The sequence below is a fragment of the Pelodiscus sinensis genome, chromosome 13 (genome assembly GCF_052426305.1).
Source record: "Pelodiscus sinensis isolate ZL-2025 chromosome 13, ASM5242630v1, whole genome shotgun sequence".
NCBI classification, from domain to species: Eukaryota; Metazoa; Chordata; order Testudines; family Trionychidae; genus Pelodiscus; species Pelodiscus sinensis.
The window spans coordinates 15,537,750-15,555,616 of record NC_143064.1 but is presented as its reverse complement, the minus strand read 5'-3'; the positions used below and the strand labels follow the sequence as shown (position 1 = coordinate 15,555,616).

The 17,867-nt window shown below is 46.8% G+C and overlaps 1 protein-coding gene across 3 annotated transcripts; it reads right to left on the bottom strand.

Moving 5' to 3' along the window:
* Positions 1 to 384: 384 nt before the first annotated feature.
* On the bottom strand, positions 385 to 11,519 carry AKAP14 (A-kinase anchoring protein 14). Of its 3 annotated transcripts, none has more exons than XM_025180904.3 (6): positions 9,054 to 11,519; positions 8,490 to 8,610; positions 8,306 to 8,397; positions 5,413 to 5,592; positions 1,337 to 1,389; positions 385 to 560 (listed from the first exon to the last, which is right to left on the bottom strand). In XM_025180904.3, exons 2-6 carry the CDS (start codon positions 8,605 to 8,607, stop codon positions 476 to 478), a joined length of 528 nt encoding a protein of 175 aa, XP_025036689.2. In that variant the 5' UTR covers positions 8,608 to 8,610; positions 9,054 to 11,519; the 3' UTR covers positions 385 to 475. The 3 variants fall into 3 exon arrangements, with proteins under 3 accessions (XP_025036689.2, XP_025036688.2, XP_089637957.1); XM_025180903.3 differs by having other exon boundaries at positions 5,413 to 5,595; positions 9,054 to 11,516; XM_089781831.1 differs by lacking the exon at positions 9,054 to 11,519 and having other exon boundaries at positions 5,413 to 5,595; positions 8,490 to 8,629.
* Between the last annotated feature and the right edge of the window lie 6,348 nt (positions 11,520 to 17,867).

Below are 17,867 nucleotides of genomic sequence, written 5' to 3'. Positions count from 1 at the left end.
CTTTCTTAAATACTTTTTTTAAAAGAATGTCTGTACATACTTTTAAAATCCATGGTTAGTCGTTCTGAAAAGTGGAAATACTTCTACCCTTTGTAGGTGTCCATACAAATTTTAGAAATTGTGTTATCCGCTTCTGTTGGATTTCTAAACCTTATTTTAGCATAACATTACGCTTAAACTACCTCACATAATCTTTTAAATTATGTACATCCTGATCTTTTAGCTCTCTTCTGCAGAGACAGTTGCAAGATCAGGTCCTTAGGCTGTCAAATGTTAATGTCACGCTAATTTAAAATGTGTGCGTATAGTGCAGTAGTCAGGTAACATTATTATAGGATATAATTTAGAAGAGCTAGTAAAAGAGAAGGAAGGACCAAAAAAAGGCTATTGCAGTGTCCTTAGTTTATTTTCCATATAACGCCAACAAACTGCAGGTGCCCTTTTGAGTTAGATTTAATCTGAATCAAATATTAATTTAGAAAGTTATGCTGTCCATGAGTATCCTCTTGCTTTCAATGATGTCTTTGAGCCATTTTTCTCTAACCCGACACTGTCCTGGTCTAGAAAAAAAGAACAAACAAATTAAGAACAAAGATGGCAGTCAGCTGCAAATCAGAGTTCAGTCATCTGGAAAGAGGCCCTTTGAAGTAGGCAAAGTACATGGCTTTATAGGCCAGTGTAAATCTGTCACTAATTCAGTAGTCAGGAAGCAGATGCCCATGGAACATGTCCATTCTGCGATAAAAAACTATGCTAGCTCAAAGTGGCTTGAGAAATTTTTGTTTGGTGGGATTTCAGTATGGTTTCCCTGAGTTGCATGGGTAGGATTTTAAGAGTTCTGCTATAGCCAGCTTTTTTTCTTGCCTCTGCTGTATCACTGTCCTGTAACTTGCTTGTGATAGTCAAATGCTGGTGGAGCTAGGTTGGGCTCCGGGTTTCTGTAACTTGTTTGTGGAATGCTAATTACATCCTAGATCAGAATCTTAGCTTCATCCCTGTTGTGCTACAAACAGCCTGGGAACTCCCCCTCTGGGGAGGCACCAGCATTTGGAGAGTCACCATAGTTGACATATATCACCGCCACTTAGCCCTGCTGGGAGGGTATGGCCAAAACACAATAGCCTCAACTGGCACAAGAGCGGCTAATAGCAGGGTAGGGCTCCAGAGAGCGTTAGCCTGCTGGAACTGACTCCTGGACAAACCCCATCCCACCATAGCTGAATGTATCTGTCCCCATTTCTAATATAGCCGGATGCACCTGAAATTAACCATGTTTTCTGCACAGTTGCTAGGGTCCTTCTACACCAGTTCATTGCTTAAAGAAAAAACAATATACCTGTGAATAAGCTTATTTGATTCCAAAATGAAGAATACCTCAACTGGCAAGGTCTGCAAGAGATGAAAGTTGTGGTAGAGTTCAGACATTTACTGGAGTATAGGGATGTTAAATATCGGTTAATTGAATAGTCGAGTAACTTCATGAATTCTTATTGGTTAGTCCACTAATCTGTAGACTGGGGATTGGGGCCGGCAGCCAGTGGGCTCTGGCCTTGCTCCAGAGGAGCCTGTAACAGAGGCAGCTGCGTAGGGTGTCAGGTGGGAGCTGGTCCAAGAGAGGAGCCAGTTTAAAAACCAGCTCCCCTCATGGACCAGCTGCCTGTCGCCCTATGCTGCTGCCTCTGATGAAGCAGCAGCACTGGGTGGCAGCAGGCCTTATCTGGAGGGGTCTGAACTCCTGGATCCAGTGTGAGCCAGAACAGAGCTGGGCTGCCTGCCCACTCGGCTCCTAATACATTTTAAATGCAGAGCCACAGTAGGGGTAGGTCCCAGACCCGTCACAGGATTGAGCTGGGCTGCTGGCCAGCCTGCTAAAAAATTTACTGGCAAGGGGAGAAGGAGAGGAAATGCATATAGTCTATAGCATTAACCTATAAGCTTTTGCTTATTGGTTAGTCAACTACACTATTTCATCCCTACTGGAGAACAGTTGAAGTAGGTATTTTTATCAGTTATAATTCTCTCTCTTAAAAAGTTTGCATGTCTAGAACAATGTAATCCATTCTTAATCTAAATCAGTGGGTTTTTTTGTAAGAAAAACGGTGCTGGTATTCTGGAGCAAACTTGTTGAGCAAAAAAAAAAAAAAAAACCATGTTGGGGATCAAAATGCGGTTGCGGCCCCTTTGAGAGCCACAGCACCGCACTGGAAGCCGGAAAAAAAACACCACACATCCCTAGCAGGCTTCCATCAGGAGCTGAGCCACCCCAGGAAAATAGGTGCCAGTACGCATGGGGGAATCCCATTCGTTTTCTGTGGGCTGGGGAAATAGGTGACGGTACGCTATTCCGGGCCATACCGTCACAAAAAAAGCACTGATCTAAATCAGAACAGAAAGGTATTTGTTTACACACAATATTAAGCCTTCCTAGAGCTAGATTTTGCCGAGCTGCTCTGTCGAGTGGGAGATCTACTGGATAAGCCCCAGAATTGCAACTGAGTGAATCAGCAAAAACCATCAAAGAAGACTGGATGGTGTTATGGGTCCACCCTTGGGTTCCATGACCCTAAATTAATTTACGGGACCAAGGCTCTACCCAGATCCAATTTATTGTGTCAATCCTCTTCCCATTGGCTTACAATCCTCCCCTCCGTTACATCAGAATACAGACTATTAACGTTTTAACCAAGATAATTGCCTTTAGACAGGCGATACAAGCCCCATCAGGTGCAAGGGGGACTCAGGCCCACCCTCTCTCCCGAATCCCAACTCAGGGCCCTAAGGGTAGGGAACTTGTGCCCCTATCCAGCGGGTGGGGGTGACATACCCTAAACCACCTGCTCACGGGTTCCACAGCCCTCCCCTGGGTTGCTTCCTTCCCCCTCCCGTCTCCGGGGGTCGCTCATCCTTTCAAGTAACTCACCGTCCCCGTTATTCCCCAGTTGTCCTTGCTCCCCCATTCCTCCCCTCTGCCCCCTGGCAGGGCTCCTTTTGAATTCCCCGCCGCCTCCTCTGGGGCTGTCACCACGGCGCAACCAGTGTTCTCATCGCCGGTGTGGCTAGTGACATCATCCGGCCGTTCCCCAACCCTTGCGTCTCCAGCATCTGGACGGCCCCTGCTATCAGTTGTCTGGGCCGTTCTGGCTCCTCTCCTGGCGGGTTCCATTTCGCCGCACGGCTCTCGCTGGCGTCTGTTCAAGGTTCCTCCCCCCCCAATCCCTTGCCATGGTTCCCCCAAGTGTGGGGCAATGGCACCCCATCACAGATGGCTCACTGAAAACTTCATTTATTTTGACACGTGGGGTATGTCCACTCTACAGCATTATTTCGAAATAGTTAATTCGAAATAAGTTATTTCAAAATAATGTGTCTACACACAAAATGCATTTTGAAATAGTGTTTTGCTATTTCGAAATAGCAATTCCACACTGAATAGACACTGAATTGCATTTAAGGCTGGCTGGAACCAGGTCCGGTAGGGCATCAGATCAGGACTTACTGTGTGGGGCTGATGCCTGAGGCTATCTGAGGTCTGTGCTTAAAGGGACTCCTCTGGACAGCCAGTTCTCAGGTTTCCCTGCTTGCTTGCCTACCTCGATGTGGGACAGCAAAGCATTTTGTCTCTGTGTGCCCTGGTTGCCCTCACTCAGGACACAACAGCACTCGGCAACATGGAGCCAGAGCTGCCCCTGGGCACTCTGGTGCTTCTCTTGGATGCGTTGCTGTGAGCCTGGGTGCACTTTCTGCAGGCTGCCATCCGGGAGGTCCATCGGGGGGCTATCTGTATCCAGGAGGCCCTGCGGGAGAGCTTCCACCCTGAGGAGCACTAAGAGCCTCCCTGGTCTGCCCCACTGGGGGCTTGTGCCTCATTCCTCCCTCACGTCCTTCCACTTACCCCTCCCTAACCTCCCTTCCTGATGTAAAATAAAATACACGTATTTTCATGAACACAAACTCTCTTTATTTAACAAAACGTGGGAGGGAATGAAACTCTGGTGAGACTGGGGAAAGGAGGCGGGAGAGGGAAGAAGAGAGGGTGCAAGAGGGGAGGGGGAAACCTGGGAAGAGGGAGCTGGAAAGGGGAAGCAAGAGGAAGAAGGGGGAGGGGAACCTCAGGGTTGGGGGGCTTGCTGGACCAACTTGATTGTCATGCAAACCTGCTCCTGGGTTCACATGTGGCCTTTGGTGGCCAGGCTGTCAGCTATCCTGCCATAGATGTCCGCATTCCTCCATCTAGTGCGGAGATCATGGATGTTGGGGGCATCCCCCCCCCAAACCTGAATAAGGTCCATGATCTCAATCCTGGACCAGGAAGGCGCCCACCTTCTCCGGGCCCTGGCAGACTCCTTGGAGCTGGCAGACTGCTACTGGGGAGCAGTGGAGGGCTGGCTGCCAGTGGCTTGCTGGCTCATGTTTTGGGGCCACTGGGTCAGGGGCAGTGACTGCTGGCTCTGGGCTGGCAGGCTTGTAGTCTAACCCTTTAAGGGCTCCGGGGGTGGAGCGGGAGAGAAGTGTTCTTGGTTGAGGCTGGAGTGGCCACCAGGGCACCCAGGGAAGGCTGGAGGCCCCCTATTTTGAAATAAGTGTCTACACAGCACTTATTTCGAAATAGCTATTTCAAATTTGGCGTTATTCCTCGTAGAATGAGGTTTACCAAATTCGAAATAAGTGCTCCACTATTTCAAATTTATTTCGAAATAGCAGTTTGGCTGTGTAGACGCTAGGAAAGTTATTTCGAAATAAGGGCTGTTATTTCGAAATAACTTTGCTGTGTAGACATACCCTTAGATTTTTTATATTTTTTCAGTATTACAGCACATTTGCTAATAATGTAAAATTAATGAAAAGACCTCAATAGCATGCACTATGAGGTGACATTGTAGCAGCAAAGAGGAGGGAAGACCAAAGAACTATCAGTTTCAGTAAGGGTCTCTTAGGTTGTAGATTTCATATTGCAGGCCCCTTCCTGGAATATTAGTCACCGCACAAGATAGGATGTTTGCTCATTGTGCAACCAGAATCTTGAAAGGGATAAGATCCTGATCTAATCACTTGTGCAGATAAGACCTTCACTTAACTTACTTGGACAAATTTTGACACCTGACACCAATGTTCCCTCTAATCTTTTCCATCCATGTGTGGAATAAATTATTAGGTACACAGAGACATGTGCGAATGTGCCCCACTAGTAGAAATGAAAAACTGAGCTTGTAGGTGTTCTGCTAATTAGCTGAGTGGCATTTGAATCTCTCCTGAGCAGCCACACAAACGCACAGCTAACGGCACACTGCCAGCCACCCTACATATTATGATCATTTGTTCGACTGCTTTCTCATTCCACGGAAGGAATAAAGTAGGGGGTTTCTCTTTTCAAAGGGGAAAAAGAGATGGTTGAGTAATATTTTGAATACTTACAGGTGGTTTAATTTTGGAGATTTCAATGATGAAATAGATGCATGCTGTAGCTCGTGGGATGGGCTTCCTGCAGGTTGGGATGCTCCAGCGAACCCGGTAATGGTATCTTTTGCTGTACTTCAGTTCTTCTTCCTGGAGATAGTCTGACCAGTGAAGCCAGCTCTCATGAAACTCCCATGTCTGCTGCATGAATACACCACACTCAGGGCTGGATTACCCAATAGGCAGACTAGGTATGTGCTTAGGGCACCAGAAAAGCAGGGGCACCCAAAAAATGAGATTTTACAGTATAGTATTGTTTTTATTTTGAATTACATATGGGGGGCACCATAATCTTTTCAGTGCTTAGGGCATCTAAAGGTCTTAATCTGGCCCTGACCACACTATGGGTATGTCTACACTAGCCCCCTAGTTCAAACTAGGGAGGCTAATGTAGGCATTCAAAGTTGCAAATGAAGCCCGGGATTTAAATACCCCAGGCTTTATTTGCATGTTCCCGTCCGGTCTCCATTTTTAAATTCCACTAGTTCGATGTAACTGCCCGCGGCTACACGCGGCAGTGAAACGGTAATTCGAACTAAGTCCTTAGTTCGAATTAACTGTTACACCTCATGGAATGGAATGAGGTGTAACATGGAATGAGATGTAACAGTGAATTCGAACTAAGGATTTAGTTCGAATTACCGTTTCACTGCCGCGTGTAGCCGCGGGCAGTTACTTCAGACTAGTGGAATTTAAAAATGGCAACCAGACAGGAACATGCAAATAAAACCCGGTATATTTAAATCCCTGGCTTCATTTGCAACTTCAAATGCCTACATTAGCCTCCCTAGTTCGAACTAGGGGCTAGTGTAGACATACCCTATAAGAGTTGCACTCCCTAGTACAGATGACTTAAGGAAAGTTGGTGGGAGGAGAGCTTGAGTTGCTCTTGTTTAACTCTGCCATGCAAATCAAGATTGAGGGGACATGGTATAAAGGAAATGTTACTTTTAAACGTTGGCCAATCATAGTCCCCTGAAGAACTTTCTTCTGCAGCATATAACTGGGGCAAATAGTTCAGCAAGCTTCACAGAAGATTCAGTGTACACAAAGCAGTGTTTGCAATAACAGAAGGCAAGTCAAAGTTAGCTGGGTTGTTATTCTAATGCTTCCAAGCAAAAACTGGATTGTCTGTAGAGTATGGAGGGATTGTTCTTTATTGAATATTGCATACTCTAATACAGTAAAACCTTTGTTATCTGGCACTCTGTTAACCAGAAAACTTTGTTGGCCTGAATTTCCCCCAGCCACAACACTGTCACAGCTTCAGGAGCACAGGCCTGGCTTGGTTTACCATGATTGGCTTAACACATTTTTATTTAAGAGGTACTAATCATCTTTAACTCAAACTATAAATGTGAGACCAATTGCCTCACACTACAAAACTACTAAGGTTAAAAACTTGAGTTTTACTATTATTGTCCGTTGGTTTTTCCTAGGTTGATGGGACCCTCAGATAACAGGAATTTTTGGATAACCGGAAGACCCTAATCCCTGAGCGTGCTGGATAACACAGGTTTTACTGTATTGGCTAGGTGCATTTCTAATTTGTGGTACTTTTCATATTCAAAGCACCTTAAAAACCATGAACATCATGTGAGAAAAGTGAGTGTGTTCCCTGTTGTGCAGATGGGAACATGAAGGCACACAGCTTTAGGCCCAAGTTCTTAATGTATGTGTCTAGTTTTGGATGCCTCAGTTTTTGGGTGGTTAGCATTAGACACCAAAGGCCTCTTTCTTTTTCAGAGTTTCTAAGTTTCCTCCGCTCTAGATGAGCACAATGAGAACAGCAGGTGCTCAGTGTTTCTGAAAACCAGAACCAAGGGCTTTCAAAAGTTGGGTGCCTAAAATTTAGAGGCACTTATAAATATTAGCCCTAAGTAATTTATCCCAGGCTACATTAAATCAGCATTAGAGACGGGATTTTAACAAGTTACTGCTGCAGGCAAGCAGTCTGCGAGACCAGAGGAAACAGTGCTGTCTTTGGCCAGCCCTGCTTCCCGCCGGCCGGTTCCCCCCGACCAGCCCTGCTCCCCCTGAACCCCTCCTGGCCAGCCCTGCTTCCTGCTGGCCAGTTCCTTCCCCCGATCTCCCCCAGCCAGCCCCGCTCCTCCCAACCCCCTCCCAGCCAGCCCTGCTCCCTGCCAGATGGTCCCCCCCACTCCGAACTCCCCCAGCCAGCCCCTCTCCCCCCCCCGTCCCCCTCCTGGCCAGCCCTGCTCCCCTCCCAGCCAGTGTCCTCCTCCTCTCCCCCCACTGTTCTGAGATCAAGTGTGTCTGGTATTTTTTTGAAACCCATCTGGTAACCCTATAAGGAAATGGAGAGGACCCAAGCATGTGAGGGCAGAGAACATTCCGGCCAATTAGAAAGCCACCCCAGCGTGCCATGGAGTAGTTAAAGGGCTTGCTGAGGAAGCAAAGTGGGGACAGGAAACCCAAGTGAAGCTTGAGAAAAAGTGAGAAGGGTTTCAGCAGCACAAAAGGAATATTCAGAGCTACCAGGGAACAGAGCCAGCTCCAGAACATATCCAAGCACCTTTCAACATGACTCAAATGACATCTGCATGGGTATTCAAAGCCCTCGTCCTTCGGCTGCCATCAATGAGAGTCAGACTGAGAAGTCCAATCCTCTCCCGCCATGCACACACACTTATGGGGCACTGTAAAGGCAGGCTGCTCTAAAAATGCATCTGGAAGAGGGGTGCTGGGTCTCCATTTGGAAAGCAGATTAATTACTACCTGCAATAAATAATCAATTTGCAACTTTGCTCATCAACTGCAGAGGGAGCAGGCCCTGATGGCTCAGTTTGCTTACAGCCATGCTGAAGGAAAGGATGGCTCTGTGACTTACTGACATGTATTCCTCAATTTGCTGCTGTCCTCTCTCCACTGTAAAGTCCTTGCAGGATGTCCATTGAATGTTTTGGATGATGTACTCCGCTTCTGAAAACAGACAATATGCTGCTTAAGTGGTCTCATGGGGCTCTGACATGCTAAAGAGCTTTGAAAGCAGCAGGCTTTTTGTATTTCAGTACCTCTCTCTTTTTCTTGCAAATCTTGAAGATGTTCTTTTGCATCCCGGATTACATTCTCAATTACAACGTGTGCTTTTTCCTTGATGGCAGCATCTGCATCTTCCACATCCATTCTCATCAGCTTTAGAGAGAGAAATTGACAGGTTCACTAAAAGAAGGTCAAAACATGAAACTTGGGGAGAGCTGAGCTTTCTTGCTAATCTACCCCAACAGACCTTCAGCTGATCTGGAAAAAGATAGCAAAACAGCAGCTGATTTCATGGGTCAATTCCCTTATAGCCCCTGATGGTTAGAGCCTGTAAATACCCATGCCTATGTCTAGTCATAATATATCTTCCTGCCAATGTTAGAAAGCAACCTCTGCTACTCTCATAAACAAAGTAGGTTTAGTGTACTGGACTAATCTTTTTCTTCTGCTGCAGTAATATGCAGAAGGTAGTTTAGGGATTTAGCTGGCGACAGAACAAGAGTGGTGATATTCCTGGGACATCAGGTCCGAGCCTCAAACTTGGCACTGAATCTTCGGGCCCTAGGGGGAGACAGTGGAATTGCTCATATGCCTACCTGTCTGAATGCAATTTATAGTTTTTTTCCTTAGTGCAAAGATCTGCTCTATCCCTTGTAGGCTGCAGATTCCCAGGGTTCATGAAGCATCTGGCTCCAAGTTCCTTAGAAGTGTTTGCTCACAGCCGTCACCCAGGCAACACTGGTGCCAGCCAATAGAAAAACAGTGTCAATGTACAGGCATTCCATCGTATTTTTAAAACAAGAAAAGGAAAATTGCTGAAAGTTTGGCCTTTCAGTGCAGGCTTCATGGCTTTGTTGCTACTGAGTGTCGAGAGGGGCCCCAGTTCTGCTCTCATTGAATAGGATCAAGCTCATAGAGTAGCGCTCCCTGGAGCAAACTCTGTCTTCCTCTATGTCTGTGCCACACTAAGTGTGGAACAATAATCCTAACTAGCAGCACTTCACTGGTCAGTCTGTCCTGCTAAGGAACAGCTGGTCAGCCTTAGCAGGGAGATGGATTCCAGGATCCAGTGGGCTTTTGCCATCACTGCCTTCTATGACAGTGGGACTTACACCCCCCAACCATGGTGAATACCTGCAATGGGTAAGGAGAGACTGTTGAATCCCTGTGTCAGATTTCCTGGATTCCTTGTAAGTAGCTTTGGCTTGAATTTAGCACAGGAGATTGCAGAGGATCAAATCTGGCATGGAACTTCGCTGGTGACAGGAAAGGGACTTAACTGAATTTTTCACCATTAAATTTCTCTAATGCTCTGCACCATCATTACCTTTCCTTCCTCTGTCCCAGAGTGATGATACAGTAGAATAATGCTGAAGTCGTGTTTCCTATTACCTTGTATCTGCCTCCACCCACAACATGCCGTAGGCCCTGGCTAGTGGTGCTAACTCAATGGGGAGAGAGAAAATGGGCTTCTTTTGGCAAACTTTCACAAAAACAAAATCATAATTTCATCCCACCTAATATCTCAGCCCAGAAGCTTTGCTCTTCATTCCATTTTCACTGATCGGCTGGCCTCACATTGAAACATGTGACAGTCTTATAGGATTTGTCCATGTTTCCAAGGCCTGGTCTACACAAGGGGATACATTCAAATTAAGATACGCAACTTAACTACGTTAATTGTGTATCTTATGTCAAAATATCTTAACTTGAATTTGGCACATTCACACTGTGGGAAGTGAAAGGGAACACACTCTCCCTTCGACTTCCCTTACTCCTCGTAGAAGCAGGAGTACCGGCATTGACGGGAGCACCCTCTCAGTTCAAATTAGCATGTTTTCACCAGATCCGCTAATTCAAACTCCAGAAGATCGATTGCGGCTGCTTTGGTCTAATCTGTAGTCTAGACATGGCCCATGTGACTTCACCATAGTATGCGCAAATATAAATTTGAAAAAGTCAAGGCTTGCCTTGGAGACTGAACACTGGGCAATGTGATTGTGACTGTGGCAAACCAGAGCAGTTAGAAAGCATGTCTGAATGGGAAATGTTGCTTGGGAAGGAAAGTATGACCTGGAGCATATGCAGAGGAAGAGAAAGGGATAATAATGAAGTGGGCTTTCAGCATGGTTTAGTGCTCACACTACAAAACTGGGAGACAGGAGCGTGCATTGTGGCTCGGGCTCTGATGCTGATCCAATGTGTGTCCTTGGACAAGGACCAAAAACCAACTTTTGAAAAGTGCCTTCTGATGTTGGATGGCTCAGTTTGTGAGGTGTCCAACATAGGTCCCCATCATTCCACTTGAAACCTATCAGGGCTTGCAGGTGCTAAGCCCCTCTGAAGATCAGCCTCTTTGGCCCACATCTTCAAAGTATTTAGGCACCTAATGCACATTAAAATCAGTAGAACTTAGGTGCCTGAATACCCTTTGTGGATCTGACTCTTGGTGTCTCCCCAGTGTTGCCAACATGCTATTTCCTTGTCCGTGATGCAGTTTGGCTGGGGCTGGAGCCAATGACAACATGAGAAGCTGCAGCCCGTTCAGCACCCCTCCCCCATTCCAACCAGGGAAAATCCTCTTTGATTGACTGCCTTCGCTGCTTGCCCTCCGGGAAGAGTGAGCAGGCAGAGCCCAGCAGTTCAATCTAGCACCAGCTCCTCCTCTCCTGTGAAAAATGAGTCATGCTGCTCCCCACTGCATTCCAGAAGTATCACACTTGGGAATGGGGTGTGGAGGATGAAGAGCCCCCACAGGAACAGCAATGAGGCTGGAACTCTGCACTGACTTGGCATTGAAGGAGAAATTTCTGGGGAGTGTAGGGCTGTGGAGACACAGAATTAACTATTTCACATCATGGAGCCTGGGGAGATGATGGAAGCTTAATCCAACCAGTCAGGCAGCAACCAGAACTCCTGCAGGAAGGGTGAGGAGATTCACCTCACCTCCGTCAGTCACTACATTGGAGAGAGTTGGCTGTGCAAATTGGTTCATGTGCTGGGGAAGGGAAGAAGGTTCAAAATCAAAAGAGATGCTAAAAACCCCAGGGCTATGTCTACACTTGCGGCTTCTTGCACGAGTAATATGCATACAGGCTAAGCATAGAATATCGCCGAGCATCGTTTGCATACCTAATGAGCTGCCATTTTTGCAGAAGAGGCTCTTGCGCCAGAAGGAGCTGTCTACGCTGCCCCTTCTTGCGCAAGAAAAACCCTCTTGCGCAATGCCGTTATTCCTGAAAATAATTGGCGTAACGGCATTGCGCAGGAGGGCTTTTCTTGCGCAAGAAGGGGCAGTGTAGACAGCTCCTTCTGGCACAAGAGCCTTTTCCGCAAAAATGGTGGCTCATTTGGTATGCAAATGAGGCTCGGTGATATTCCACGCTTAGCCTCATTTGCATATTTCTCGCACGAGAAGCCGTGAACGTAGACATAGGGAAATAGATTCTGAGGAGACTGACTTTGGATTTTGTAACTCTTGGGGCTGGTGATACTAAGGGGGGCACCCAAATTGGAGGCCATTTCTGAAAATGTGGGCCTTAATCCCTTTTTGTATCTTGGCCCAAGGATGTTGCAGGGGGTATAGACTGATGTTTGTGACACTCCTTGATGTTTGTGGGAGGTGCTCTAGAAATGCCATTATTATTACAAGGAAACATGCCAGAAGCAAAGAGAAAGTAGGGGAGCATGCAGGGATTGGGGAACATGGTATATAGCTCAGCAACAGAAGCATGTGAAAACCAGAGACTATGCCCTGTAGATTGCATCATCTGCAAGCCAGTCCAAAGTGACTGTTCTTTGGAGTGGTGACTAAGAGGGACACATGGGACCTTAGTTTACTTCTGGGAGGAAAGAAAATTAAATTAAAAGTAAACATCTGAGAGCATCAATGAAACCCTGCTTTGATCATTAAAATTTGCTGGCTCTGTGCTCTTAAATGGTGTCTTGCCTCCTGCTCTGCATTCAATTCACCTGATAAATCACACAGCTCTGAGCCCAAAACTTTACAATAATCCTTGTTTCTTTCTGTAGATTATTCAGAAATGTAATAGCCCCATCTGTGTGTAGTCTCCTTACTACAGGTGCCTCTGGCTTTTTCTGGGAGGATCCTGTGTGCTGTAATCTAGCCCTAGAGACTACGACTCCCATGAGCCCTTGAGGAAATGAGGAAGGGAAGTTTTGTCCAGGCATGTGGAGAGGGGATTTCAAGGGGGAGTTGGGGATTCTCCATCTTGGCAGAGGAGTCAGGCTGCTGTGAAGGATCCTTATCCAGTCCAGGAGCTGTTATATTGCAGCTACAGCCTGGGACTGAGAGCTTTTGGGATTTGGATCTAGCAGGCTGCTCCTGGGGCAGCTAATTGCCCTAGAGGGGAGAGACTCTGGCTGTGTCTGTGGCTCAGAAGGACTATACAACCACCAGCACACAGGAGGAGGCTGTAAGTAAATGGGCTCTTTGGGGAGTGCTGCCTGGGACAGACCTCAGGGATATAGACTAACTCTGGGTCCAAAGAGAGGCAGTGTCCAACCTGCTGACATTTGGTGGAGCTTGTTCCAATGGCAGAGGAAGTTTGCAGCTGGCGGCATAGCTTGGACTCACATGCACGCGCGCACACACACACAAAACCTACAGAGAACCTCCACTCCAGTGGCAGATCTTCAAGCACGCCCACGAAAGCGTCTGGGATTCTGAATCCAGAGGAGTGCACACTGTGGGCTGGGATAAATGGTGGCAGTGCAAATGCCAGCTAGATAAGTGCCTATTACTTCTGTGTACTTTGTTAATTGATTTTATTCACTGTTAATCTGTTAAACCTGTTTCTTAAAGTTGTTAAGTAAAGGTGTGTTCATTCTAATGTAATCAATTAGATGTATATTATTTATCATTTGTAACTGTTGTTCTGGAGTTGGATCCAGATTATTGCTGGAATAATTTTATTCCTGGAGCCTCCCAAGGCATACCATTAAGTGTGTACAGGGCCAGCCAAGTGGAGGCACCACCATTGTATACTCTTTATGAGCAAGGGACTGTAGCAAGGGGGTAGATAGGGAATCCCCAACTAAACAACATCAACACTGGGGTACTCAGGATCTCCTTTGATGTTAAAACATCAGCCACCGAGGCACACCTGTGAGTATGACCTGCTCCTGAGTAACCTGGAGAGGAAAAAGGGGGTTACATGTGTTCTTAGTGAGAAACTGGATTTAAGAGTCCCAGCTGAACGGCAGAAATGGATCTGGTCCAGCAGGTGAGTAGTTCCCCTAAGGCTACAAAAATGGGACCTGTAATTCCCCCATTAGCTGTAACAACAGCATAAGCTGTAGCATGGACAAGGGGCCCATAGAAGGTTAGTAGCTTTGCCATTACATCACCTAACCCTGTTTAGAGCTCCTAGGATTAAAAGGCCAAATTGATTACCATGACTTTCCAAAGCTTAATGCTGGGCAGCCTTCCAGAGATCAGAAATCCAGAATCAAGAGTCTCAGGCCAGTCAGCAGACAGAGAAGTTGGAGTTCATAATGATTTTTTTGTGTCATCAGTGAAGAGAATTCCAGACTCTTCAGAACAGGGGGGCTGCCAGAACATGGACCCCCTGAATGAAAGGGAAGGGGATAGATTCTGAAAAGATAAGCGTTATGAGCAAGAAATGTGGAAGCAGAAACACATGGAACCTGGTGCAAGGTACCGTGTTGATACGTGCTGCAAACCTCTTGCCCAAGAGCTACAGGATAGATCACACTAAAACCATCCCAGGGGATAAGGCTTGGTGCTAACAACCCAGAACATTTACTGTCTGTTTGGCAAGAGGCAGACTTTGCTCAGCATGTTGTCCAGACCCATGCTCTAGTATACCCATGATAATTACCAGAAAGGGAGTTTCTTCCAGTTCTCCATCAAATCATATTCCATAAATGAGAAAAGTCCTTGCCATTGGATTTCCAGAATAAAAAGCCACATCAGGCCCAAGTGAGAATATTGCCCATGGATGGGATTGCCACCTCCTGTCTACATTTTCCCATTATCATTCATTTTTTAGAGGTAGCTGTCCTGGGAAATCTGTACAAGTGCTCAACACGCACTGCCAGCTCCCAGTATGTTGGTTTCAGGATCATCCCAGAAGTCCCTTTTATTTAATCTCTGAGGTGGCACCCCTCTCCATGGAATGTGGCTGGGTTCGCCCAAGTGAACAGTCACTTGGCTGCTTTGTTGGACCCAACCTTTGGATCCCACGTGCTCCGAAGCTTCCTGTGTCTGGGCAGAGTCTGGACACTGTCACTACATTTGTCTTCTCAGGTGTGCACTGGTGATGGGGGAGTCTGCCTCTACAATTGATGAATGGTTTCAGCTTGTGAACTCTAGTATGTATCTTTACTAACCTGCAAATGCAATTTTGATCACACAGCACTTTGCTATCTCTTTGTCTCCCTGTTGGACTGGAATTCCAAAAGTGGCTGGCAAAAGGCATCAGAAGAGGATTGTTAACTTAGGTGCTTGACTGTTGAAATGTATCCCAGCCAGAAACCCTACTTCATTGAGGTGAGGTTGACTAACAATGAAGTAATCTGGCAGGACTCTGTGGTTACTTGTTGAGACTGACTAGGGAGTCACCTCCGAAGGGGATGGAAGAATATAAAGGGCCAAAGTGCTATTTGGGCACAGTAGGGATGTAAAAGGTTAATCTGTTAACTGTTTACCTGGTAAGCGTTAGGCTTACTGGAATGCCTACTTGGTAACCAGTTAACCAGCTGTATGGAAGAGGCTGGCAAGAACCTCAGGAGATGAGGACGGTAGTCAGGGTTGCATGATGGGCAGGTGGGACCTGGATGTGTCACAAGGCCCCAGATCCTGGCCCTGGTGGCTCCAGCCCCAGCAGGTAGTATTTCCTTTCATCTCATCTAGCACTTGCAGTACTTTCCTTTATCTTAGACAAGTGAAAGCTGGCTAGAGAGAGAATGACTATGCACTAGGGATATAAATATCAATCAAAACAGTTAACCGGTTAAACAATGAAAATTATATGGTTTAGCCAGTTAACTGTTGATGAGGACAGGGCAGCCTGGGTGGGGTTAGGATTAGGGTTGAAAGCTAGTAGCATTCTCCCTCTCCCTTACTGCCTCTGTATCAAAGGCAGCAAGGGAGGAGGAAGCAGGAGCTAGTGCTGAGGGGAGCAAGCTTAAAAGCTGGTTCCCCCCGGCACCATCTCCATGGTGCCACCTGCCCCACCTCGCTGCTGCCTTTATCAGAGGCAGCAGCGTTGGGGGGAAGGGGGGATGCTGGACCCAGCGTGTGCTGGGACTGAGAAAGTCCAGCTCAGTCCCAACTCACAGTGGGTCAGGGAATTACTACCAGTGCAGCTCTGCAGCCCGGCTCTTACATTTAAACTGCAGAGCCATTGTGGGGGTAGCTCCTGGACATAGCTCAAGCCAGGATTGAGTGCCTTATCGACTAATTGTGATACTATTTATATCAACTACACAATTTTCCAGTTACTCACCTCTTAACATCCTTAGTTAGGATTGCTTACTATTGCTGTAGGGTCCAGATCTGCTGAGGCAGGGATACAGCGTGACCGCGGGAGATGGGAGCTGGTGCTACATTGGGGCTGCTAGGTCCACAGCAGCTAGGTCAGGAACTGCAGTATGGTCAGGAACCAGGGATCCTGGGGCTGGGGTCACTGGGGGTAGGAGGGCTGGGTGGGAGGTAAGGTGCAGGAGCGAGCTGGGGATGGCAGGGCTGGGTGGGATGTAGGGTGCAGGACTGGGCAGGAGCTGGGGTGCAGGAATGGGTTTGGGGGTCTGGGAGGTTGGGAGGGTTCAGAAGTGGGTTGGGAGTGGGAGGGTCTGGACAGTAGGGGGATGCAGGAGCAGGATGGGAGGTGGGGTCTGGGCAAGGGTTGCGGTGGGGCACAGTGCAGCTGGGATATTAGGGCAATCCACATTATCAGCAATTGGGTACTTGGCATCCTTTCCTTTTCTGTCATGTGCTCCCTTCCTCCTCCACGGTTTTCTCACCCTGATCATCACTCACACACTCCCTTTTCCCATCATCTGTCCTGTCCCCTCCCTCTGACTCTTCCTCCAGTGTTGCAGCTGATCCACTTGTGACAGGATCTTTGGGCTTTGTGTTTAATTGATTTCCAAGCTGTCTCCATCTTTCAAAAGATAGGCTGAGGTAGGAAACATGATGAATTGTCAATGGACTGAAAACAAAGCCATGTGATCTGAGTTAGTGCCACCCCCCCCCCCCTCACCCCCACCGCGACTCCCAGCTAACCTAGAACACAGTGTTCTTACAGCTACCACTCATCTCTTGGCTTCTGTTATTTCCACTCCAATTCATCTAAGGAAGTAGGTTTTACCCCTGAAAGCTCATGACTCCTTATATTTTGGTTAGTCTCTAAGGTACCATGGGACCACTTGTTTTTAAAGTTACAGACTAACACAGCTACTCTTCTGAGATTTTTTTTTTTTTAGCTACCACTCAGGGTGTCCTCAGAAATGAACTCAGGGTCTCAGTGCTTAGCAACATACAAACAATATTTTAAGGCTCAGATGAGATTCCCCATCCCACCCCCAAACGTGGAGCAATTCAGATCTAAATGTTGGCTTAAGTTCTCTTTTATACTGCAATAGAGTTCCATTTTCTAAAATATCTGTGTGAAACCAAATACTGAGGCAGTTATACTACCAAGTCATCAGTAAGCTGAAATAAAGGCATTATAACATGAGAGGTAAAAGCTGCTTCCCCAGCATGCATATATCAAACCTAAAGAACCTGGTTTTCAGAAGTGCTGAGTACCCTTAATGCCCATTGACTTCAGTGGGCTCTTGAAGTGTTAGCATTTCAGAAAATCCATCCCTTCTCTTCATGAAGAATGTGTCAGGGGAGGGCCTAATTCTCCCTCCCTCTCCCCCTTCACACACACCGGCTCCACCCTAGTCAAGCATCTCCTGATTTCCCCCAATATGAGGAAAGTAGATCAACATCTTCTATTATTTCATAGAATCATAGAATCATAGAATAATAGGACTGGAAGGGACCTCGAGAGGTCATCGAGTCCAGCCCCCCGCCCTCAAGGCAGGACCAAGCTCTGTCTACACCATCCCTGACAGATGTCTATCTAACCTGTTCTTAAATATCTCCAGAGAGGGAGATTCCACCACCTCCCTTGGCAATTTATTCCAATATTTGACCACCCTGACAGTTAGGAATTTTTTCCTAATGTCCAATCTAAACCTCCCCTGCTGCACTTTAAGCCCATTACTCCTTGTCCTGTCCTCAGAAACCAAGAGGAACAAATTTTCTCCTTCCTCCTCGTGACACCCTTTTAGATATTTGAAAACCGCTATCATGTCCCCCCTTAATCTTCTTTTTTCCAAACTAAACAAGCCCAGTTCATGAAGCCTGGCTT

Excerpts from the sequence above, each read along its gene's own strand:
- AKAP14 (XM_025180903.3), bottom strand. The coding sequence starts at position 8,607 with ATGAGAATGGATGTGGAAGATGCAGATGCTGCCATCAAGGAAAAAGCA. Across the intron at positions 8,398-8,489 it reads TTTGCAAGAAAAAGAGAGAG|AAGCGGAGTACATCATCCAA; the intron begins GTACTGAAATAC and ends GTCTGTTTTCAG. Across the intron at positions 561-1,336 it reads TCAAATAAGCTTATTCACAG|ACCAGGACAGTGTCGGGTTA; the intron begins GTATATTGTTTT and ends CTTTTTTTCTAG.